The 25,280-nt window shown below is 42.2% G+C and overlaps 1 protein-coding gene across 4 annotated transcripts; it reads left to right on the plus strand.

Moving 5' to 3' along the window:
• Positions 1–154: 154 nt before the first annotated feature.
• med12 (mediator complex subunit 12) lies at positions 155–24,665 on the plus strand. Of its 4 annotated transcripts, none has more exons than XM_084009189.1 (43): positions 155–312; positions 993–1,097; positions 1,188–1,379; positions 3,381–3,540; positions 3,789–3,964; positions 4,409–4,519; positions 4,838–5,110; positions 5,229–5,375; positions 6,211–6,310; positions 6,401–6,537; positions 6,743–6,874; positions 8,183–8,309; positions 8,501–8,730; positions 8,840–8,899; positions 8,993–9,166; positions 10,296–10,440; positions 11,250–11,368; positions 12,594–12,737; positions 12,818–12,981; positions 13,582–13,713; positions 14,077–14,304; positions 14,407–14,551; positions 14,752–14,872; positions 15,889–15,999; positions 16,101–16,214; positions 17,189–17,325; positions 17,926–18,105; positions 18,485–18,556; positions 18,663–18,823; positions 18,986–19,147; positions 19,319–19,520; positions 19,721–19,830; positions 19,986–20,121; positions 20,530–20,679; positions 21,067–21,432; positions 21,563–21,704; positions 21,819–22,078; positions 22,233–22,307; positions 22,601–22,830; positions 22,982–23,162; positions 23,396–23,695; positions 24,035–24,116; positions 24,239–24,665. In XM_084009189.1, exons 1-43 carry the CDS (start codon positions 211–213, stop codon positions 24,274–24,276), a joined length of 6,633 nt encoding a protein of 2,210 aa, XP_083865315.1. In that variant the 5' UTR covers positions 155–210; the 3' UTR covers positions 24,277–24,665. The 4 variants fall into 4 exon arrangements, with proteins under 4 accessions (XP_083865315.1, XP_083865316.1, XP_083865317.1 ...); XM_084009190.1 differs by having other exon boundaries at positions 23,399–23,695; XM_084009191.1 differs by having other exon boundaries at positions 21,819–22,033.
• Positions 24,666–25,280: the final 615 nt, after the last annotated feature.

Below are 25,280 nucleotides of genomic sequence, written 5' to 3' on the forward strand. Positions count from 1 at the left end.
TTTTGTAAACATGGCAATTATTAACGTGTCAATGTTAATTGTTTCGTTGTGTAAATCAGATTAAAAAGGGATCGTTTCCACAGAAGTGCGTTACGTATTCTCCTTTTAGTTTGAAGTTCGGGGATGAAAGCTCACCGGAAGTGTGTTTCGTTGTTGTAGCTCGGTTCAGGCTGCTGGGGAGGAGGAAAGCCCTGGCTGTGATGCCGCTGGATGATGGCTGCTTTCGGGATCCTAAGTTACGAACACCGGCCATTAAAGCGGCCACGACTCGGCCCTCCGGACGTTTATCCCCAAGATCCAAAGCAGAAAGAGGTCAGTTTTTACGATGTCCAATCTGAAAGTCCAAGAATAATGTTTAGTGGAAGGAAATTTTCAGCGAAGACGCTGTTCAGGCTAACGCCAGCTAGCCCGTTTAGCGAGCCCCCTAGACGCTTTGGGCCTAGCAATAACAATGAACAGCACCTAGTTGTCAGTTTGTTAGCTTGCTCGCCTGCTTAGTTGGAAAACAACCGGCTCGTTAGGTACCAGCTCGCTAAGCGGCCTAACGGGAAGCTTTCCAGTCTTCTATCATTTGCAACCAGTGTTTAGCGGTGTGGTGGAAAATAAATAGAAAATACGCGTTTTGTATTTTGTCTTGTGCGTGACTGATAATTGTTTGTTAGCTTGATGTTTTGATCCAACGAGTTAGCTAAAGCCGCACAGCTAACCTTCGTAACCTGCGAGCTGAAACGCTGCGGGAATTTGAGAGAAATGATCTGTGTGAGAGTTTAGCCTCGACGTGTAACGTTAGTGTCGTTGGTTCCTGATCTATTATTAACCTCGAGGATAAGCTGTTGATGGGAAACTGACTGGGGTTTTCTGTCTACGTCGCTGCAGCTATCTCCATTATAATTACGTTAATTTTTTTACATGTAGGTTTTGTCTACCTGGTCTGGGGTTGAGCTGTAGTAGAGTCACACCGCTAACTTCCCATTTTTCTATTACCATTTCAGGATGAGTTGACTGCACTGAATGTCAAACAAGGATTCAATAACCAACCAGCTGTGTCTGGTGATGAACATGGCAGTGCCAAAAATGTCAACTTCAACCCTTCTAAGGTAATGGAATTTACACCCTTAGCATGCTACTTGTTGTATTTGTGTATGCTCGCTTTGACATTCATACATGTTTCCCTCAATGCTTTACAGATCAGCTCCAACTTCAGCAGTATCATCGCAGAGAAGCTGCGTTACAACACGTTTCCAGACACGGGGAAACGTAAGCCGCAGGTCAACCAGAAGGATAATTTCTGGCTTGTTACAGCAAGGTCACAGAGCTCCATCAATAATTGGTTCACAGATTTAGCAGGAACTAAACCTCTAACACAGCTGGCTAAAAAGGTAAGACCCTGACTGGAGTCTTTTAAATGCCATATTTTCTAAATTAAAATGATGTTTTCTTTACGTGTATAATGGCTGGGGGCATTGTTCTACAGTATTACATTGACCCTTTGCACTGATTAATCTATGTGGTTCTCTGCACATTAGTCTCCTGTGCATGCATTTGATTTATTTTATTGTTTTTAATGCTGCTCTTCTAAGACTACTGTCTGGTCTTATAAGTAGTGAGGAGAAAAGACCTTTTGGTTTTGCCAGTAATATCAAGTGGCTGATAAATAAAATGCGTTCACCGCGTTGAATGTTTGCATATCACATTCATAGCTAAATTTCTAAAAACATTTCTAACTTGTGCTAAAAATATTAATTAGTAACTATTAGTATGAAATGCTACCATGCTAATGTTACTGGACTAAGCTACTGTACATTTGAGCCTGAGAGTGACAAAATACATCTCAGACAGCGATGTTAGCCAAGTTTGACCATGTGAAGATGCCCTTCCATAATGACACATAATGCTCATGTTGCTATATATTTCTATGCCACTTATTCATAGACTGCTCATATATCGATGTGTCTACATGATTTTATGTCAGTTCTGTGAAAACGAAAAAGGAAACAAATGGTCATGGCGATAAGTCACCACATTTTTCAGAACTCTCCTGGATGATTCAATATCACAAAGCAAGAACAGTGCAGAGAAGATAAATAATACAGTGGTTTTATTTCCTCCTTAAAACAACCCAATTGATGCGTCTGTTTAAAACGAGTCCAAATTGTTTGTCTTGTTTTGGTGTATTGACCCAAAGCACAATACCTGTGTTTGTTAGAGGATATAGCTTTTATTGCTGTTTTTTAAACCTTGAAATCTATTATTTATAGATTGTCTGGCGGCAAATATTGTTTTTTAATTCATTATCCATTATTCATATATTTCATCTGTAAGTGCTCTTACAAGTGGCAGCAAATAGTTCCTGAATATTGAAAACATCAGGTTAAGTTAAATGTGAACTTTCTATTCATAAATGTATGAAAGCCCTTCATCATTTACAATAATCTTGTACTTTGTGTATTTTCTTTTATTCCTGCTTGCATTGGTACAAACATAAGTCATTGTTTTCTCACTACAATGGTTAATGTTTTCTAACCGGGTTCATGAATGACTTTGACAGATAATTTCCAGAAGTACACCATATTCAGGTTTCTGCTCAGATACTTAATTTCAACCACAAAGGAAATTACATCAGGAAAACACAGCAATATGTTTTATTGAAATTTTGGACTTCATGCATGCAACTCCTCCTCTGCATTCATTTTCAAAACGGAGCAAGCAGTATTGGAAAGGAAATATTATCTCCCAAAAATGTAAATTTTATTGCAAGATAAATCTGGAACCAGTATTTGCATAATTTAGAAGTAACATGTACAGCTGGTGTTTATAGTATATCCCATGAGCTGAAATGGCATCACGAGAGTATCTGCATTTCGTATAGTGACCTATTTGTGAGGGAAATGGGATAGGCAGGTGAAATGTGACGTTGGGAGGGATTTGATTTGATTGTTCAAGAGATTAGGACACAACCTTCTCTAGCTCTGTGCAGAGCCATAGTTGCATAATGATTGATGGATGGATGTCATGATGTTATGGGTTGGAATTGGTTGGTACTAGCTGATGTAAGCATACATCATATTTTGTTTTCCAGGAAGAATAAAACAGGATTTGGACATAAAAATACACAGAAATAGATTTTTTCTTTTTTTTCAGCATATTGTTCTGTAGATGCACAATATGACCAGGGTTGTGAAATAAAAGGGTTCAATTTCAGCTAGACTTTAAACTGTTTGTATAAAAGTGTTTAGTACTACTCTTTGATACTAAAACGTTTTATTAATAAATCATCTTTTCTGGTTTTGTTTCTGTTTGTGGTGTTTTGAGGAAAACCTTGGTATGTTTTCATTGTTTTGCTCAACATTCCTGACACACAAGAATTGTCTTTGTCACAGGTTCCAATCTTTAGCAAAAAGGAGGAGGTTTTTGGATACTTGGCCAAGTACTCAGTCCCTGTCATGCGTTCAGCATGGATGATCAAGATGACCTGTGCGTATCACGCAGCCATCACAGAGACTAAAGTCAAGAAGAGGCACGTGATCGATCCTTGTATAGGTAAGCAAGGCTTAATGTTGTTTAAAGTGATGTTTGGTAAAGCAGTGTGTTTGGATGTTTCTCCGTTGATGTTTGTTTCTTGGAGTTTTGCTTAGTCATGTTCCATGTGCTATTTTAACTAAAGATAATCAAAATTATATGCTTTCTTTTATGGAATTATAAGTGATTTATTTGAGTATAATATGTTTTTCCTGACATTTATTAAATTTCTGTTGCATTAAGATACATTTGTCTGTTTGTGTGTGTAGAATGGACTCAGATTATTACCAAGTACCTGTGGGAGCAGCTTCAGAAGGTGGCCGAGTTTTACAGACAGTTTCCCAGCCAAGGCTGCAGCTCTCCCCTGCCCGCCACTCCTGCTGATGTGGAGACGGCCATGAAGCAGTGGGAATACAATGAGAAGCTGGCCATGTTCATGTTTCAGGTCAGTCAACACGTTAAGTGTAATAACACATTTCTATAATCACATAATTCTTCCCCCAGTAACAGTAGTGTAATGCACTGTAATTGATCTTCGCCAATTACAATAATGGCTGCTGCGCTGAGAATTGTGTTACAGGCATTAATTGAGACTTTTGGCATGTCTTTAAATTCTGAAAGGCAAACGTATATTATTTAGTCTGAGTATTCAATAAAATAACCATTCATCATATTCTATTTAAGGGGAATAATTCAGGAATGGAATTAATAATGGATTGCCTTTTCTGATTTAATTCCAACACTACTTCCATGTGCTGATTACTTAAAGTGAACTGCATATTTCAGTTGATAAAATGTGACTGCATTATTTCTAGGGCTCCACATTTGGCGCTGTAATCATCACGTTCATCTACTTGATAGTTAGAACCACTTGTGTTTCTCTGTCCAGGATGGCATGTTAGACAGACACGAGTTCCTAACATGGGTGCTCGAGTGTTTTGAGAAGGTCCGACCTGGTGAAGATGAGCTTCTCAGACTTCTCCTGCCGCTTTTACTACAGGTATTCCCCCTCTACTTGTGTTTACTTTCATCTCTACCTCGGTCACACTTCATCACTCGTGCACTGATGGATTTCTTTTGGGAAACATGCAGTCCTGCTTAACATTCCAACAGCTGTACACAGTCACACATACACTTGTTGCTATGACAGGCTGCTATAGCTGTCAATAATTTATCACAAACCAGTTGTGTCTTTGACCTTTGCTGACAGCGGCCCGATGGGGGCCCCACAGCTCCTCATTTTGTGTCCAACATTGCCTGATGTTAATGGACACTGAGTGCTGTGGGTAATGCTATGAATCTCTCTATCGCCCTGCAGTACTCAGGGGAATTTGTACAGTCGGCTTACTTGTCACGGAGACTGGCTTACTTCTGCACACGCCGCCTCAACCTGTTGCTTAGCGACGGGAGCCTGGGACCCGGTCCAGGAGGGCATCCATCCCATGGCATGTTGACGCAGCAAGGTAACGCCCTGCCCCCGACCCCGACCTCGCAGCCGGCAGGAGGGAACCAGCCCCAGACAGCTTTCACTGACTTCTACATCTGCCCTCAGCACAGGCCTCTGGTGTTTGGGCTCAGCTGCATGCTTCAGGTACAATGTCTTAACTTTGACTGATTCATACATGGAATATAAAATGTAAGACGACACATAAAAGGCTTCACTTACTAATTCTTCTATTGTTATTTTTGTTTTGTTGTTGTCACATCAGAGCATTGTGTTATGTTGTCCCAGTGCTCTGGTGTGGCATTATTCTTTAACAGACAGCAGAAACAAAACTGGTTCACCTTTGGACCTTCTGCCCATCGCGCCATCCAGCTTACCAATGCCAGGGGGGAATACTGCCTTCACACAGCAGGTATTTTCATCCTGGAAAACTGTAGGATTTTTATTTATTAAGATCTGATGAATGGGAAAAAACATGCACATACTGTATAATCCTACACAAGCATATATGTACAAACCAAGCTGCAATGTTTGGGTCTGACAAGTGAAGCAAAGACACGAGTGTCAAAAACTGCAGTTTATCTGATCACCACTCAAGGCTGGCTCCCAAAGCGAGTCAATTCCAATTGACATCCATGTTAAAATGCCTCACTTTATATCAGACATAAACATGTTTACTGATCGGTAAAAACAATGCTTTGGTCCCTCTAGATAATTTCCCTGTTCATGACAAACAAACAGGGGGGTTACCTTTATGTATCTCAAACATTTAAATTGTGGCTTGCTAAGAAGGCTACGCTTTGCCCTGCTGCACAAGCCATTGCATGGCTGAATTCAGAGTGCAGCGGTACCATGGCTGGATTCTGAATTCTGAATGGCCTACAAAGAGTCTGTCATTCATTTTTTTTCCAGGCACAAGCCTGTTTTGGTGGCAACCAAATATAGCCACCCAGTAAATATCACAGTTAATGTGAAATACCAATGCACTAATGCTGGCTATTTACCATTAGCTTCTAATGGAACCTGGCCCTGATGGGTCCCACACTCTTGCTATTATGTTTTTTTCTAGTTCCAAAAAACCCAAGACAGTGACAGCCAAAATGCCCAAACTCTTTCTGCTGAATGCATTCCAATATGTGTTGTAATTGTGTATAAGTGTGTAACAAAGATGTTTTTGTGGTTTTCTCATTTGTTGGTTCTATGTGAGATGTCAGTATCATGTTTTTTCACCTTTTCTTTCACTACAGGTCCGTACAAAGTTGAGAGAAATCGAGGAGCAGGTGAAGGAGCGAGGCCAGGCAGTGGAGTTCAGGTGGTCGTTTGACAAGTGTCAGGAGACCACGGCAGGTTAGAAAACGTTTCCTTTATCGCCGCAGAGGGATCTGTCTCCAGCTCATACAAAAAGGTCACTGTTAGAGATGATTTCTTTGTTACCAGGGTTCACCATCGGGAGGGTTCTCCACACCCTGGAGGTTTTGGACAACCACAGCTTTGAGAAGTCTGACTTTAATAACTCACTGGATTCTCTGTACAACCGAATATTTGGATCAGGCCAGAGCAAAGATGGTCATGAGGTAAGGAACGATTCCATCACTGCTCTGTTTTTATTATGTATAAAGCATGAACAAAACCTGTAAATCCTACGTTATACTGATATTTTAAAAGGCAAAGCTACACTGATCACTATGAAAATTGTGATGACTAATCATCAGATTCTAAAATCTCGCCACAAGCCTCTATATTTAGCCGTATTGTCTCATAAAACTTGTTTCTGCCCAGATGTCCCCAGACGATGACGCAGTGGTGACCTTGCTCTGTGAATGGGCCGTGTGCTGTAAGCGTTCTGGCAGACACCGGGCCATGGTGGTGGCCAAGTTGCTGGAAAAGAGGCAGGCTGAAATAGAAGCAGAGGTAAGAGGCAACACACCCTCTGTGAGTGACTGCCACGTGTTGCTTTTTCTCTTCAAACTAACTGTTTTAGTAGGGATCAACTTGATTAAATGCCTTACTCTTATGTCCAATAGGCTAAATCAACCCCACCACAAATGTTGATGTTGGGTTTTTTTTCCAATATTTTTTTTTTTTCAAAGGATTGATCATATTTGCTCTTTTATTTGCCAGGAATATAATACTGGTCAAGAAATACAAAATCTTTATTAGTTTCATAACATTTGTTTAGCTTTGTATAGCTTTTTGTCACAAAGAAATCAAAGGGATTGAGTGTAAAACATGTCATGAATATTGTCAGATAATAAGACTGTCAATACATGGCACTATATGAATAGGGGACTCAGGAGGACTAGTTTTGGATTAGATGGAAGTGGTCTTGACTGGTGGCCCACTAATAAATATTTGACATTAGTATGTAAGGCAATGGACTACCGGGCGAATGAATATAATCTATGGTTTAGAAAAATGATCTGCAGTTCCGCTATCCTGAAATTAATATTTTCAATCCATAAATTGGCTTCCAAATGGCAGTTTGTACAGTATGAATAATTGCTGGGATCCATTACACCCTTCGACATTGCAATAACATCTAGAATGACTGCACGATTCACATTTTTGTCTTTTCATACAAACTCTAAAATCACTTCTTCAGTGGCATTATGTGCAGAAAAACAGTCCTAATAATAAGAATCAATATAACAATCCAACAATGCCCTTAATTAAAGTACCGGTCTGCCTTGAATGGCACTGTGTTATGTATGAGCTGACATAAAAACTGCTTTAACGATCCCCTCAGCTTATAATAACTAAAGCAATGCCATATATTGTTTGGGAATGAAAGTGTCTGAAACTACTGGTTGTTGAATAAGTTATGTGCACTTTCAGCATCATGGACAACTCAATGTAAAATCTAAACAGTTTCTGTAATTAAATGGAAACAAATCCATTTTTGCTTTGCCGTGAGAGGCCGGCAACTACTTCTCTGCAGTGAATATCACTGTTACGTATCAGTTGACTGATGTTTGAACTCAGATGTGTTTGATGACCTTTAGGTGTGAGAAGCTTCTCTCTCCAGTGGCAACAGGCATGGTCGCCAGTCCTGAAATATATTTTCGTTTCCTTAAAAAGTCGGTGATTGATTCCATTCTTGCTCGTCAGTCGGAGGCCCCTTTGGGAGGGCCGAGGCTGCCGATGCTTGTCAAATAAGAAAAGCTTGTAAACGTTTTTTCGACATGTAGCACTCAAATCCTGTTTGCTGTCCGTCTGCAGAGGTGTGGTGAGTCGGAGGTGGTGGACGAGAAGGGCTCCGTGTCATCCGGCTCCCTCTCAGCTGCCACACTACCAGTCTTTCAGGATGTACTGCTGCAGTTCCTTGATACTCAGGCCCCCACACTGAGTGAGTTTTTTCTCTGAATTTCCTGTGGCTGTGATTCTCAAATGTGCCAACCTTGATCTGATACAGAAGGAACTTTATATCTTCTTTTCCTTTGCCTGTTATTTTATTACCCAGTGCTTATTTATTATAAATGATTTGGCGAGGGAAACCCGGTGTTAAATAATTCAAATCCCCTTTTTCTTCCACTAAAGCGGAGCCTGGGAACGAAAGCGAACGAGTGGAGTTCTCCAACCTGGTCCTGCTCTTCTGCGAGCTCATCCGTCATGACGTCTTCTCCCACAACATCTACATGTGCACACTCATTTCCCGTGGTGACTTGGCTTCTGACTCCCACCTGCCACGCCCCCGCTCCCCCAGTGACGAGCCCTCGGATGAATCAGAGCGCAAGGAGCAGGATGCAGGCAGCAGTGTCAAGATGGAGGCATGTTGGAGGCATCTGTTGTCGTGGAGTGCGATGAGTCATTTGTGCAACAGTATTGGGAAACAGCGGGGTGTAAAAGGGTAACATGAGATTCCTGTTTGTTCAACAGGATACCGGTTTGTCGGAGTCGATGGAAATCGATCACAACTCCAGTGCTAATTTTGATGAGGTACACTAAACATTTGACATGTCCTTTCATAACACATAACATGGAGAGTTCCTTGTGTACTTTTTGTGTGAAGGCATTTCATTTGCCTTGCAGATGTTCTCTCCTCCGATGCACTGTGAGTCTAAGGGGAGCCCTTCTCCTGAGAAGCCTGTTCCAGAGCAGGACAGCAAGGCCGGCTGCAAGGACAAGGGCATGGACCCTGCCTTCCCTCAATTGTATGAGCAACCTCGCCACATTCAGTATGCCACTCACTTCCCTATTCCTCAGGTAAGAGAACTCGCAGCATAGAATTTAAAAAAGCCAAGTGACACTGCGGGGTTGTTATGAAACGGTTTTCTTTCAGCTTGTCACATGACCTTGTCCTTGACACAGGAGGACATTCACCTATGTTTACTGCCTCACGTGCGTCTGACAGAACAAACTCTCATGCGTGGGCTTGTGGGTGTGAGATGTGCACTATATGTGCGCACTCACAACCCAAACGACTCATTTTCTGGGTAGCATAGCGTGTTCTAATTCAAGTCTTTGATCTACACATGTAATGTGTATTTTGCTGCCAAAAGGCCAGTGACCTGCACTAGACACCTGAAGCCTGAATGCTTCCTGTCTAGACAGACTTAGAACTGAAGCTTCTGCTAATGTGCTGGTTTAGCTTTGCAGGCTCTTAAGACATTGTGTTAGAACTTCTTCTATCTGAATGTTTTCACTTTAAATAATGCTTCAGTCCTTTTTATAGTATGACTGCATGTACTGGTGTAGTGGACAGAAATCTTAATTTCCAGAGACCGCTACATCATTTATATCTGGAATGCCAAAATATGAATTATTATTCAGTTAGTTATTAGTTCATCAAAATTTAAATGTAGAATTACAATAGTTGATTCATTCTATTTTAAGTAATGTAAGTAACAAAAGTAGCAAAAATGCTTGTGTCTTAGTTCATTTCAATAGTGAGGCGTTGCTGCTTTTCCTGACAGTAAACAGGGTTGTTGATTTAAAAAAAAATAAAAAATATCTGAAGAAACCATTTTATATAATGACTTATCAATTCATTAAATTAACCAAGAAAATAATTGGCAGATTTGTAATTAAAAAATAATTGGTTGCAGCGCTACTACATCTGATCAATAGGATTTCTATTAAATCAAACTTTATTAAGACAACATTATTTTAGGTGGTGTAAAGTTATATTTTCAAAGCATACCTATTTTGAATCTGCAGTTATACATTTTTGTTATATGTACATTTTCTCAAGGTGACAGCATTGTTGCTGCTGCTGGAAAACCAGAACTCCTAAACTAAAATTAGAGGACATTTCTGTTCTTGTAGTTGAACACTTTTGTCTTCCTATGCTGCTCAGGTAATCACGTCTTTGTCTCTTTGTTGTTTCCTTCAGGAGGAGAGCGCCAGCCATGAGTGCAACCAGCGGTTAGTGGTCCTCTACGGCGTGGGCAAACTGAGAGATGAGGCGCGACACACCATCAAGAAAATTACCAAAGACATCTTGAAGGTGCTGAACCGCAAAAGCACAGCAGAAACAGGTAACTGTGTTCCTCAATTTTATCAGCCTTTGACTGATAGCTTCACGTCCCACATTTCCCCATTTACTTATGTATTACATTACCTTAGCTGCAGGCAGGCCGTTTGCAAACCATTTCAGTTTCCTTTCACCCACTTTTCATGTTTTAATGATTAAAATGTTGTCAGTGAAATTGCCCTGAAGTTTTACGATGTGACTGGACTTTTTTCCTGCATATTGCTGCCGAAAAAATCCCATTTTACCAGACAGCAGGCAATGTATCGTGTGGGGGTGTTTGTAAAACACCATCCACATGCAGGCCTTCTTACTGTGGCCATACCAGCTGTTGTCATCCTGATAATGCTCCCTCTTTAAATATGTTTCACGTGTGGTTCCGTTTCTCTGCCTTCTTAAGAGAACCTGCTTCTTTCACGTTCTTTATCGTGCCTTTGGGCACTCAAAGGCACTCTTGTATCACTCAATCTTCTTTCCACCCAATTTCTATGCTAACAGCCCTCATCCGTTTATAGCCACTTTGTCATACATAGATACATGTGACCTTATTAAGGCGATTTCAGAGATGTAATTGCATACGTTAGTGTTTTTGTCACTTAGTTTGAGTCTCTCCGTTTTCCTTTTCTTCTAAAGTGCCTTTTCAGCAGTGTCCTTTGCACTGATGCTCGGAATCGAAGCAGGCTGGAAATAAGATAACAGACCATTGGCTTAACTCGATTTCACGGCTGGCCTGTTCGGCAGTCTGGAAAGAATACTGCTGACTAGTTATGAGTTGCTGCTCCCTCTCTTACTCTTTAGTCTCCCCCCCATACACAGGAGGCGAGGAAGGACAAAAGAGGAAGAAAAGTAAGCCGGAGGCCTTTCCCACTGCAGATGATATCTTCTCCAAATTCCAGCACCTCTCCCACTTTGACCAGCACCAAGTCACCTCCCAGGTTAGTCCGGGAAATCTCATTCTTTCATGGCGTTATGTTTCAGAGTATGCAAAGTTAATTATTTGGGAACTAACCACAGGGTTTATTAAATGCAAATAGCTTGAGCTGCCTGAAACACACGGCCTCCCAAGTTGACTCATTTGAATGTAAATGTAATTTGAATACATTTTGATTTCTCTTGAGATGTCTGAATACAATTTGAATGTATAATGCACTCAGGTGACTGTCACTTAAAAACACAGCAGAACATAATTTATTTAGATGTACAGGTTGTAATGGAGATGTATGTGATCCTAAATTGAATAATCTCAATATCATTTTTTTAATGCAAAGTAAAGTTAATCCCAAGGACGAGGCTCTATGGAACAATGCAGATTAAAAAAAATGGTTGCCCTGTTTCGTAATTTATTATTTATTAGTTAGTTTGTTTTATATATAAGAACAACTTTCCAATGGCATTATGGGTGTGATAGAACCCATATTTGTATTAAAGGAATGGGTCACTTAATTTGCTTTCTTTGGGAGAGTTGGAAGAGAAGATGCAGCTCTTAGTGTCTGTTGAATATGAAGCTAGAGCCTGGAGACTAGAAATGGGGAGGAATAGCTAGCTTGGCTCTGTGCAGAATTCACCTCCTGCCATCTGTAAAGCTCACCAAGTGTGATGTTATATCTTGTTTAATCAGCACAAAAGCTAAAGTGTGAAAACGATTTTATCTGGGTTATGTGCTGGGCTATTGCTTGGCCAGGAGCATCCAGGAATGTTATTGTGGAGATTCAATTAAATATGATTCCCCCTGCTCTTTATGCTAAGCTAAGCTGATCGCCTGCTGGCTGTTGCTTCATATTAAACAGACAGAGTGGAATATTGTTTTCATCTGACTCGCAAACAAAATGAAAAGGTGAACTTCCCAGGAAGAACTACTCATTTAACCTATTCAATTCAAATTCAAAGATCTCTTTATTTAAGGTCCGAACCCCATAATTCTTGAATATATTGCGTCTTATAGCCTACCCCTACATTTATCAAATAAAATACTTGGTTTTATATAGCTACTTTGGTTAGAGCAGGGAGACAGAGTCTCTTGGACAGAGAGCTGACGGTATGTTTTGGCATTACTTGAATGTCTCCGTTTGTTTTTAATTATAGAAAGTGTGTGTTGGGGGACCGATGATGTAAATATTGTTGTTTTTGCATGTTAATGATGTCTGACGTTTTGTTTTGCAGGTGTCCAGAAATGTGCTGGAACAGATCACCAGCTTTGCCTTAGGGATGTCTTATCACCTGCCTCTCGTCCCGCACATCCAGTTCATCTTTGACCTCATGGAGTACTCCCTCAACATTAGTGGCCTCATAGACTTTGCTATCCAGGTATGGTTCATACTTCATCACCGACGTCACTTTAACACGCGTGACTCTCTTGTCATTCATCACCGTGGCGTGTTTTCCAGCTTCTGAATGAGCTGAGTCTGGTGGAAGCCGAGCTGCTGCTGAAGTCATCCAACCTGGTGGGCATCTACACCACCAGCCTGTGTCTGTGTATTGTAGCTGTGCTGAGGAGGTACCACTCCTGCCTCATTCTCAACCCTGAGCAGACCGCGCAAGTGTTCGACGGGTATGTCACTTTGATGTTTGTGTACAGGATACCTCAAAATCCCAGTCTTATCCCAATTCATAAAGACATGCTGGGATATTAATGGGTGGCCCAAATGTGGAGCTGGTAGACTTTGTTGTTTTTACTGAGATTGAATTCCAACCCTCAAGGCATGTTTACCAGTGTAAAGCAATGAGTTAGTTTATAATTAAAGTAGTGAAAAGGATGTTCTGGCTTTTAACGGCAAATTAAAGAATTGTTGGTGGTTTCCTCTCGCTGAGCCTCATTTGAGCGTCTTTAATGGGGATTTTTATTGTCTCAGGATTGCAGACTACAAACTTCACAGGGCACTGAAAGGTGTACCACTAGCAGTTTGTGACGCTGGTTATTATGGAATTTTAGCTGCTGTTGCACTTGAACAAAATTTTGGATTAAAGCAAGCTGCCGTAAGTGTTTAAGATAAGAAAGCTCATATAAAGCCTCTAATTCAAATAAATGTAGTTAAATATAAGATACATAAAAGACAATGTTTATGCTTAAAGCTTTTCACTATATTTTTGACTATTGTGTTAAAGCATGTAACTGAAGGGAGTTGAATGATGTATGTAAATGTGTTTTCAGGTTGCGCATCGTGGTGAAATCGGGGGTAAACCCAGCAGACTGTTCCTCTGCTGAGCGTTGTATCTTGGCCTACCTGTATGACCTCTACACCTCCTGCAGTCACCTCAAGAATAAGTTTGGCGAGATTTTCAGGTAGAAAGGATCTTCACCTGTTGAAAAATGATTTCTGGTCCATGAACTAAAATTCATATTTAGCTCTGCTTCAGAGCCTTTTTTGACAAATCTCTCAAAGATAGATGTTTGGATTAGCCAGATGATCCATATATAAATACCATCATACTTAAAAAGAATACATATATACTTATTCATAATATTTACAACTAGTTTAATTTGACATCCCAGTGTTGTTTAGTCGCATCTATTAATCAAGAAAATGGAGCAGTCGTGTAGAGTTAATCACCAAATGCTATTTTGTTGCCCTAATTTATTCTGTTCATCGTTTTAGTTCTCAGTGCCGACACAACCCCATAAACCCTCTGTTGTGTTCTCTCTCAGCGAGTTCTGCTCTAAAGTGAAAAACTCCATCTACTGCAATATCGACCCGTCAGACTCCAACATGCTTTGGGATCCGGTGTTCATGATGGAGGCCATCGCCAACCCCTCTCCCAACAACTTCAACCACTCCATGGTGGGCAAGATCCTCAACGACAGCCCAGCCAACCGCTACAGCTTTGTCTGCAATGTGCTCATGGATGTCTGTGTGGACCACCGAGACCCTGAAAGGTGTGGCACTTTTGTTAGGATTACATGCTGCACCTATGTATGCATGGCTCAGTTTTCTCACATACGTTGGTCGTGGTTTCATGTCACGTAATGTGCTTTCAGGGTGAACGATATTGGGAACCTGTGTGCCGAGCTGACGGCGTATTGTCGCTCCCTGAGTGCTGAGTGGCTCGGCATCCTCAAGGCTCTCTGCTGCTCCTCTAACAATGGCAACTGTGGCTTCAATGACTTGCTGTGTAACGTAGATGTAAGTTCCACTCTTGTGATTTACTTCGCTCACAAATACTGGTTAAACAATGTCAGTTCTCTTGTGTTTTACGTAACTCATTTTCAATAATGATGTCAACCAAATATGTTTTGACTTAAAAAATCCCTCTCCTTTAATTTAATGAGTAATTAAGTAGCTGTCTGATTAGTGATATTTCTCTATCTGCTCACATCCTTCAGGTTAGCGATTTGTCCTTCCATGATTCCCTGGCAACCTTCGTCGCCATTCTCATTGCTAGACAGTGTCTTCTCCTTGAAGATCTGGTTCGCTGTGTGGCCATTCCTTCCCTCCTCAATGCAGGTAAGGAGTGTTTAATGGAAAACAGCCTGCTATAAATATTTATTGGCAAACCAGTGCAAATTAATGAAGGATTATCGCCATCCTGTAACCCAGCGCTTCCTAGTTAAAGTTGTTCATTCGATGTGATATTAAGTGGATGTTATTTAACACTTTTTATTATACAAAGGTGGGAATTGTCACATTTTTCATTTATAGTATTTTAATGTCCATTTTTAGGTCAAGTTTGTATCCACTTTTCATCTAGTGTGACAGATGCCTGACTTTTTATCCAGTTATTCATTACTTTTATTTATTTTTATTTATTTTTACCATTTTCCAATACTTATTGCTATCTTTTCAAACCATTAATCACTCAATATACAGATTTTCAATGAAGTCTTATTATTATTTTGTCAATTCAGTTGAGCTAATTTACATTTCCAATCTGCCCCTGCAGACGTACACCCTGGGGTACCAGTGTCCTTGATCCTTTAAACAGGGCCCCTTTTACATAACTTTGTCCACTAAGACCCCTGCTTCAGTTGTTCCTGTCTCTGATACAGCTTCACCAACTTCATATTGCAGCTTGGCTTGTAGGAAGGAACACCAGGCTGTATAATGCATCACTTCTATCAGAGAGGAGAGTTATCGCAACGTATTTGATCAGGATCCACGAAGCCTCGGTGCGTTTTGTGCACTTGCCAGAGAAGTGCCTGCCTCTCCCCACTGTTAATCATTTTTTTCTCCCAGTTTGGAGACAAAGCCCCATTTAGCCGTGCCGTTTGGTTGGGATTGGCTCATTTTATAACACAGCCACACATGCCAAATGCCAACAGCTCTCGTTTGTGGTGGACGCTTTGTTCTCATTCATGACAACTGCTCTGTGAGATTTCCACTCCGTGCTGACTGATGAGAAGTTCATATAGGACAAGGTTTAAATTTAGACATGTGAGTTTGATGTTTAGATTGTGAAGCCCATCCTGAAAACGTGAACTCAGTTATGCTTTCTTCACATCACATGTTTGTCTTACCTTCAGCTTGCAGTGAGCAAGACTCTGAGCCAGGAGCCAGACTCACCTGCAGGATTCTGTTGCACCTTTTCAAGACGCCACAGCGCAACCCTGTCCCCCAATATGGCGTGAAGTCAGGTATCAACACAACCAGAAACCTTTTACCACTGTTTCAACACATTTTTGTTTTTCCAACCTCAGTGTGACCTTGTGTCTTATTCCGGTGTCATGACTTGCAGATAAATCCTTGGTCGGTATTCGGTCGTCTTGTGATCGCCACCTTCTTGCTGCTTCTCAGAACAGCATAGTTGTTGGAGCGGTATTCGCCGTCCTCAAAGCTGTCTTTATGCTGGGTAAGAATTGTCATATCCATCCATCCATCCATCCATTTTCTTCCGCTTTATCCGGGACCGGGTCGCGGGGGCAGCTGCCTGAGCAGGGACGCCCAGACTTCCCTCTCCCCGGACACTTCCCCCAGCTCCTCCGGGAGGACCCCGAGGCGTTCCCAGGCCAGCCGGGTGACATAGTCACTCCAGCGTGTCCTGGGTCTTCCTCGGGGTCTCCTCCCGGTGGGACATGCCTGGAACACCTCCCGAGGGAGGCGTCCAGGGGGCATCCGATACAGATGCCCGAGCCACCTCAACTGGCTCCTCTCGATGTGGAGGAGCAGCGCCTCTACTCCGAGCTCCTCCCGTGTGACGGAGCTCCTCACCCTATCTCTAAGGGAGCGCCCCGCCACCCTGCGGAGGAAGCTCATTTCGGCCGCTTGTATCCGGGATCTTATTCTTTCGGTCATGACCCAAAGTTCATGACCATAGGTGAGGGTAGGAACGTAGATTGACCGGTAAATTGAGAGCTTCGCCTTTCGGCTCAGCTCTCTCTTTACCACGACGGACCGATACAACGACCGCATTACTGCAGCCGCTGCACCGATCCGCCTGTCAATCTCACGTTCCATCCTTCCCTCACTCGTGAACAAGACCCCAAGATACTTAAACTCCTCCACTTGAGGCAGGAACTCCCCCCCGACCTGGAGGGAGCAAGCCACCTTTTTCCGGTCGAGAACCATGGCCTCAGATTTGGAGGTGCTAATCCTCATCCCGGCTGCTTCACACTCGGCTGCAAACCGCCCCAGGGCATGCTGGAGGTCCTGAATTGTCATATCAATAAGCCTAATGTCACAACTGCTCATACAAAAAATGTTAAGAATATGAGGATGAGCAAGGTAAGGTTAGGGCAGTATGCCAGGTCAGACCTTTTGTTCTGCTTTGTCTTCATCTCTGATACAGTTGAGTTCACTGGTCTCTCCATGTCTCATGTTTTTTAGGTGATGCTGAGCTAAGAGGTTCAGGGCTGTCACACCCTGCTGGCCTCGATGACATATCTGAGGGGCGCAATGTCTCCATAGAAACGGCCAGCTTGGATGTATATGCAAAGTATGTTCTGAAGACGATCTGCCAGCAGGTGAGTTGAAATGGGTTGAATGGTTTGAAAACAATAAAATCAACTCCCGCAGTCGGTGTGAAATGGATAAGGTGAAAATGAAGGTACTGAGATAACCAATTGAAATTTCTCAAACAAGTAGCTTTCTGCTGCACACAGCTATTCATGCGTTCTTTTATTGTTCAGCATCACGAACAATCTTGTGTTTTCTGTCTGAAAGCCTTTGCAGGAACAATTAACTTTATTTTTGCTTCCATAAGCATGCCTTCTTTTCTGAGCTACTTGTAAATTGCATGTGAGCCAAAGATGCTTAAAAAGAGTGAATGAGATAATTTTCTGCACCACATGTCAACTATGCCACATAGATATGAATGCTGGAGAGAACACTGGCAGTAGCTCCGAGGGCTGTACATGCTCGGAGACATCAAGAGATTTTCTAACAGCAAGGCTCTGGCATGTGCAGTTGTATTTCTGACAAATGTCCCTCGTCGTGTTTTCATCAGCACCCACCCGGCTTTAGTCAAGCTTGTTTTGCATTACTCATGGCTACTTAAGCCTGAGGATCCCTACTCTGCCACTTTTTCACTCTTCCCCTGCGTTCCCTCTTGTTCTGTCTTACAGGAATGGGTTGGAGAGCGCTGCTTGAAGTCTCTGTCTGAGGACAGCAGCGCCCTCCAGGACCCGGTGCTGGTAAACATTCAGGCCCAACGGCTACTGCAGCTTATTTGCTATCCACATCGCCAGCTGGACAGTGATGATGGCGACAACCCTCAGAGGCAGCGAATCAAACGCATCCTACAGGTAGAAAATACACTTAAATTAACGTAGTGTTTCGGATTTACTTCTGTTGCATAATGCCAGGGAATTCAATCTTTTCAAATCAAATCTTTTGAGTCAATTAAATCAATTCCTTACTAAAAAATTGTCCGTCAAACTTCCAAGGACTATCTCCTTGACCTTTTTTGATTATGCTCAAAAATATAACTTCCATCGTTTGCTACTAAGTTGTCCTTTTCGTGCATCAGAGCAGTGATGTTTTGCTGCCCTCTCCTGGCTGACTCAGGGATCAAGGAAGTGTCTCAGCAGTGATATGAACTGTGCAAATTCAAAACTGGCTTTTGACACCAAAAAAGGAAAAAAGTGTACCATGACTAACAGTGTTTATTTTCTTCTTCCATAGAACATGGACCAATGGACGATGAGACAGTCGTCCCTGGAACTGCAGCTGATGATCAAACAGAGCACAAGCAATGTACGTTGCTGTTTTCAGTGTATCAAATGTTTTTTTTAATGAATAAATATTAATGTGTAGTCTTTGTGAAATGAATCTGAATAACCCTCATTCATTTCGCATATAGGATCTTTATTCACTCTTGGAGAACATAGCCAAGGCCACCATAGAGGTGTTTCAGAAATCAGCTGAAATGAACAGTAACCCCTCAGGGAATGGAGCAGTGGCACAGAGTGGCTCCGCATCCAACAGCAACGGCACCACCAGCAAGATGAAGCCAATTTTGAGGTGCGTATCTTTCTGTCTCCTCAAACGGCCTTTCTCGCACAGTTGTCTTTGTCTTAAATGTTCTTACACAATGTGAACATCTGTAAGGCTCAAACTCTAAGCCTGTGACCTTGTATGAGATATTGTATCCTTTATTTATGTGGTTTGCATTGTGTCCTGCAGCTCATCAGAGCGGTCAGGTGTGTGGTTGGTGGCTCCACTGATAGCCAAGCTGCCCACCTCAGTTCAGGGCCACGTACTGAAGGCAGCCGGAGAGGAGCTTGAGAAAGGACAGCACCTGGGCACGTCCACACGTAAGGAGAGGGACAGGCAGAAACAGAAAAGGTATGTGGCATATTTCTTCAATACTGTAATAAATTAGATTTAATTTGCTAACATCTGACAAACTATGGCAGACATTTATATGATTTGTCCCTCTCAGGCCCTGGAAGCTACAAAACAAAATTAGCCAGTAATCTGATTGTGATTGTATTCGTTTTTATCTTTTATCTTCAGCATGTCTCTGCTGAGCCAGCAGCCATTCTTGTCTTTGGTGCTGACCTGCTTGAAGGGGCAGGATGAGCAGAGGGAAGGCCTTCTCACCTCCCTCTACAGCCAAGTGCAGCAGATTGTTACCAACTGGAGAGAAGACCAGTACCAGGATGACTGCAAGGCAAAGCAAATGATGCACGAGGCTCTGAAACTACGACTGAACCTCGTAAGTAACTTCTTGATCACAACGACCATCTTTACAGCACATCCCCGGCCTTATAAAGTCATTCTATAATGACTAACCATCCAAGAATATTTACTGAAACCATTAACTTCATTACTGCTCTATTTTACATCATTTGCTATATTGGTTGTGATTAAACATTTATGGGGAGACTAACATTATTTGTTTCCTCTCATCACAAGGTGGGTGGCATGTTTGACACAGTGCAGCGCAGCACCCAGCAGACCACGGAGTGGGCGGTACTACTTCTTGATATCATTAGCAGCGGCACAGTGGACATGCAGTCCAACAAGTGAGTGTTGACTAAAGAAAAAACAAACAAAAAAACATTCCACACATTACTCCTCTAATCACACACAGTTATTATTTGTAAAGACAAATTCTGTGGCCCGTACAATTAACAATCACTGTATGTGCCTGGCTCTTATGATTGTTTCTCTCCAACAGTGAGCTTTTCACAACCGTGTTGGACATGTTGAGTGTGCTGATTAACGGCACACTGGCTGCTGACATGTCCAGCATCTCTCAGGGCAGCATGGAGGAGAATAAGAGAGCCTACATGAACCTGGTCAAGAAGCTCAGGGTGAGAACAGCACACCTTTCTCACTTGTTGAATCTGAAGATATGATCCTACTTTTAAGATGTAGTATTTTCCCTGTAATCATAGAGTAGTTGTTAATGATTCTATTCTTTGAAGGAAGATAACCTTAAAATGTGCTCAGGCTAAAAGTGTGGTGGACCTCTGCAGTATCAGGTTTACAAAATTAAACAATTGCAATGTCACGTAGTGGGCAAAAGGATTTCACACTAAAAATATATATTTATTATGTTTACTACATCTGTTTTGATTGCCTGCTTACTCTGCATGCAAGCAAATATTTGGAATGATATGCTTGTGCAGAAATATGTGGTCCTCGAAAAAAGAGAAGCTTCTCATTTACATTTTCATATTTTTTTTCTCTCCACCGTGTGCCCATTTTTATTTCTACAGAAAGAGCTTGGGGATCGGCAGTCGGAAAGTTTGGAAAAAGTAAGACAGCTTTTGCCACTGCCCAAGCAGACCCGGGACGTCATAACCTGTGAACCTCAGGGCTCACTAATAGACACAAAGGGAAACAAGATCGCTGGATTTGAGAAGGAGGTACGTAGTTTCTCACACGCTGATGAAACGTTATATCAACCTGCAAAGTTACACACATTTCAGTGTTATTCATATTGCTCAGTCTTACCAGGATTTACTTCCTGCAACAGAGCTACATTTAATCGTATGCTAGGTTATAATAAGGTTGTAATAAGTTGCTAGCTCTGAGGTTGCTGCTGTTGTTTCCCGATTCAAAGGGAGTTTGAAAAGGAGACACAGAAAGCAGAAGGGGAGGAGTCAAGTCTGACTTCCTTGCTCCGGGTGTTGATCCCGAGCCTTCACTTCCTGTTATCTAGACTATTAACAAATTTGAAAGAAAGTGAGGTCCCAGTATCTGCGCATGCTGATCTTGAGTTGAATAAGATTGTCATGTGTCTGTGTCATCAGGGCCTTCAAGTATCAACCAAACAGAAGATTTCTCCCTGGGATGTCTTTGAGGGTCTGAAACACTCCGCCCCCCTCTCCTGGGGCTGGTTTGGTACGGTGCGTGTGGACCGCAAGGTCACCAAATTTGAGGAACAGCAGCGATTTTTGCTTTACCACACCCACCTAAAGCCCAAGCCTCGCAGCTATTACCTGGAGCCACTCCCCCTGCCCCCTGAAGAGGAGGAGCCCCTGACACCCGTCTCACAGGAACCGGAGAAGAAGATGATGGAGGCTGTGAAGCCGGAGAAGAGTGTGCCCGCTGTGTCCTCTGAGTCAAACAAGAAGAAAACCAACAAGAAGAAGAAAACTCCATCTGCCAAGACAGAGGTCAGTCATGTTTAGAATATATGATTTAAGAAGAATATTTTAACAAACAGACATCATTTTACATGTATTTCCTGGACACAAATAACTCTAATCCAATTTGAAAAATATATGTCCCTGTTCTTCTCACTAGGACTATGTGAATCGTACACCAGGCGGTGTGACCTATGGGACCAATATGCCATCTGAGATGATGCAGAACCACCCATATGGCAGACTACCGTACAGCCAGCAGACCATGAGCATGTACACACAGAACCAGCCTCTACCGCCAGGTCCGTTCACGGCATACTGTCTCGTCATCATCAGTAGCAGTATGACACAGTCCTTTAGTTGAAAATGCCAAATACCATCTGGGATTATGGATCATGTCTTATGTTTTTCTACAGGAGGTCCAGGTTTAGAACCTCCATACAGACCCGCCCGTAACCCACAGATGAACAAAATGATGCCCACTCGGCCCAACTACCCAGGCATGATGCCCGGTATGCAGGGAAGCATGCCGGGCATGATGGGACTGGACAAGCAATACCCAATGGGTTATAAGCCCCAGCCTACCATGCCACAGGGCCAGATACTGCGGCAGCAGCTACAGGTCAGACTGGTAAGTCAGTCCGCACTGACGGGACAAGCTACCCCTTATAGCCAGGTAGAGTTGACCCAAAGCAGTAGCTAGCAAGACGGATCAGAATTAGAACCCATTGATTCTCAATTTTGCGATCAAAGCAAGTGTCAAGAATCTTGATACATGGAAGAAGACATTAAATCTTTGCTATTTGCTGACTTCTTTTTTCTCCTTTCAGAATCAGAGCATGATAGGGCAGCAGATTAGACAGATAACACCAAACCAACCGTATACTTCAATGCAGGCATCTCAGGTAAGTCTAATCTTTGTTTCTCTTCCTTTGATAAGAAATTAATCTTACACCTCAGAAAACATGTATCATCTGACACCTTTATTTATCTATGATTTGTTTAAACAGGATTCTGTTACCATAGATAATAATAATAATAATGGATAATTTCCATCCACACAGAAATACCTTTGCAGTTGTTTATGCTCATAAGTGCACTTACATGGTCCTGTTTGGCTTCACTACATAACTTGTCTCCATAATGTTGTCCTTCCCTGTCTTGGTTTTAATGATTAACAATGTCTCGGTTTCTTCAGAATATTTCTCAGGGCTATACCACATACGCATCACACATGGGGATGCAGCAGCATCCGTCCCAAGGTGGTGGTATAGTTCCGTCCTCCTACGGGAACCAAAACTTCCAGGGCACCCATCCTGGAGCCAACCCAGCTGTGGTGGATCCTCTTAGGCAAATGCAGCAAAGGCCCAGTGGTTACGTTCACCAGCAGGCTCCAGGCTACGCACACAATATGCAGAACACACAGAGGTCAGTACTGTGTTGCAGGGAAGGCAGAAGGTTGACCTTCACATTTCTCTGTTGCTGTTTGAGTTCACATTACAAGATTACAATCCTGGACTTTATGTTACACGACTTTGTTACCAAACCGACATTGCTAACTGTTTGTGTTCCTCCTCAGGTTTGCCCACCAGCCCATCCAGCAGAATCCTATCATGCATGGTCTCAGTCACATGGGAGGCCAGGGTGTCCATCCAGGCCTGAGGCCCAATCCGATGCTGGCAGAGCAGCAGCAGCAGCAGCAACAGCAGCAACAGGCAGCACAACAGCAGCAGCAGTACCTCAGACAGCAAGCACTCAGAGTACGTACCATGTTTATTCGTTTTTCCAGGACTTCAGCTATGTTTCGGCCGAGTTGATTCATTTTTATCAGTGACTTGTCAAAGTCATGCGGATGCTGTTTATGTGCACTCATTTTGAAATAGTGTAACCCTGAAGCTACCCAATGTTTCCCAATCGATTAGATTTACTAAAAGGTACAGACGGTCAGCACCTCACAAACAAACCATTATTTATTTTCTGTTTTCTCTAACAGCAGCAGCAGGCCCAACAAGTTCAACAGCAACAACAACAACAACAACAACAGCAACAACAACAGCAGCAGCAGCAACAACAACAACAACAGCAGCAGCAGCAACAACAACAGCAACAACAACAGCAGGTGCAGCAACAGCAGGTGCAGCCCCAACAGGTTCCTCCTCAACAGCAAGTTCCACAACAGCAACAGCAACAGCAACAGCAGCAGCAGCAGCAGCAGGTGTCAGCGGGGCCACCACCAGGCCAGCAACAGAACCAGGGCCTAGGCATGCAGCCGCTGCCCCCCCAGCAACCCATGGTAGGTCCAGTCCAGGTGACGGGAACCGTCATTAGCCCAGTTGTTAGTTGGATGGCTCACTGTTTCCTGTTGGCTGTTTAGTAGTCGTGTCTGTCATTGAAAGTTTTACTACGCAGGCTTCTCTCTCATTATAAAAAATGTTACAATAAGCCTTGCATTAAAATAAAAGTATAAGCTAGTAGTTTTGCATGTTTTAGTCAATTAACAAATGTATATAGAACATTACTGTGTACATTTCTCTGCAAGAAATCTAAAATGGCCATCTAAAAATGTAGTAGGTAACGGATTCAATTGTATAAAACATCAGATATGGCTATAATAATGGCATCTCTGTTTTAGTTCCCACGACAGGGAATGCAGCAGACTCAACAGCAGCAGCAGACTGCAGCTCTGGTCCGACAGCTGCAACAGCAACTTTCAAGTGAGTCAGACACTTTCAAACATAATTTCTGTTCCCCCAATCGATGTGTTGTCATCGTTTCCATCTCTGCATAATGCCTAATAGATTTCATGTTTATAATAAAACGTTCCCACTCTTTTCAGATACACAACCAGGACAGGGCACCAATTCCTATTACTGATCGTGCTTGTTCATAGTAGTGTGTGAAAAATAGGCGCTCGTTATGTGAAGAGGCCCAGCTCTGTAGATTGGCAGATGAATGTGTCCAGTCCCGTTGTAGGCTGTTAGGAGGAGAGACTGTTCAAGGCACAAAGGACCACCAAACTGATGAACCAAACCCCGACTCAACCAGTGAAGCAACGATCAGAAAATATCTTGACTCGAGTTGTGTAATTATGGATTATCAAAGGAAGGATCCTGCTCTGAAGTAAACAGATAATGGTTAATAATGGAAAAGTTTATGTAAAAAAAGTACCAGAAATTATACGAATAATGCAATTTTTTTTTTTTTTTTCAATTTGTACAATTTTTTCAGTTTCGTGTATTTCTCATTAAAAAACCATGTCAGTTTTTATGTCTTGTACTTGTGTTGGCTGCCTGTATACTGTATTTAAACCTGTCAATGAAATCTTTCATGATAAAGTGATAGAAGAAATCCTTTGATCCACAAACAAGGCTGCTGTCTTGCAAAAAAAAAAAAAAAAAAAAAGCCCCAACATCATGTTTACGTGACATGGTCAAAGACCAAGTTGCTTGTGTTTTATGTAACTTCTATGTTTTCTGTTGAGATAGGATTGGGTTCGCCGATGATGAAATACTAATTCAGATTAAGGTGTTCAAAGGCTGAGGGTTAGCAACTTGTACATGAACACTGACATCTTGACTTCTGGGGGGAAATATGTTTGTTAGAAGAATTTACAGTAATCAAAATACATGACTGACTATATACGGATGGCTCGGCCTGAAGCAGCTAAATGGAATTCATGCATCATTCATTTTATCAGTATTATTTCGTTTCCTACAGTGACCCAACAAAATGTGTTCCATGAAAAAGGTGTGTTGGTAATTTGAAGACTTCTACAGTTGTAATGTCATGGTGTGTCTCCTCTCAGCCTGTGAGTATTCCTGATAAGTGGATAACATCTGCAACACGGCAATATTCTTTTTTAAATGAAAAGCAATGTT

The sequence above is a fragment of the Eutrigla gurnardus genome (genome assembly GCF_963514095.1).
Source record: "Eutrigla gurnardus genome assembly, chromosome: 5".
Classification (NCBI taxonomy): Eukaryota; Metazoa; Chordata; class Actinopteri; order Perciformes; family Triglidae; genus Eutrigla; species Eutrigla gurnardus.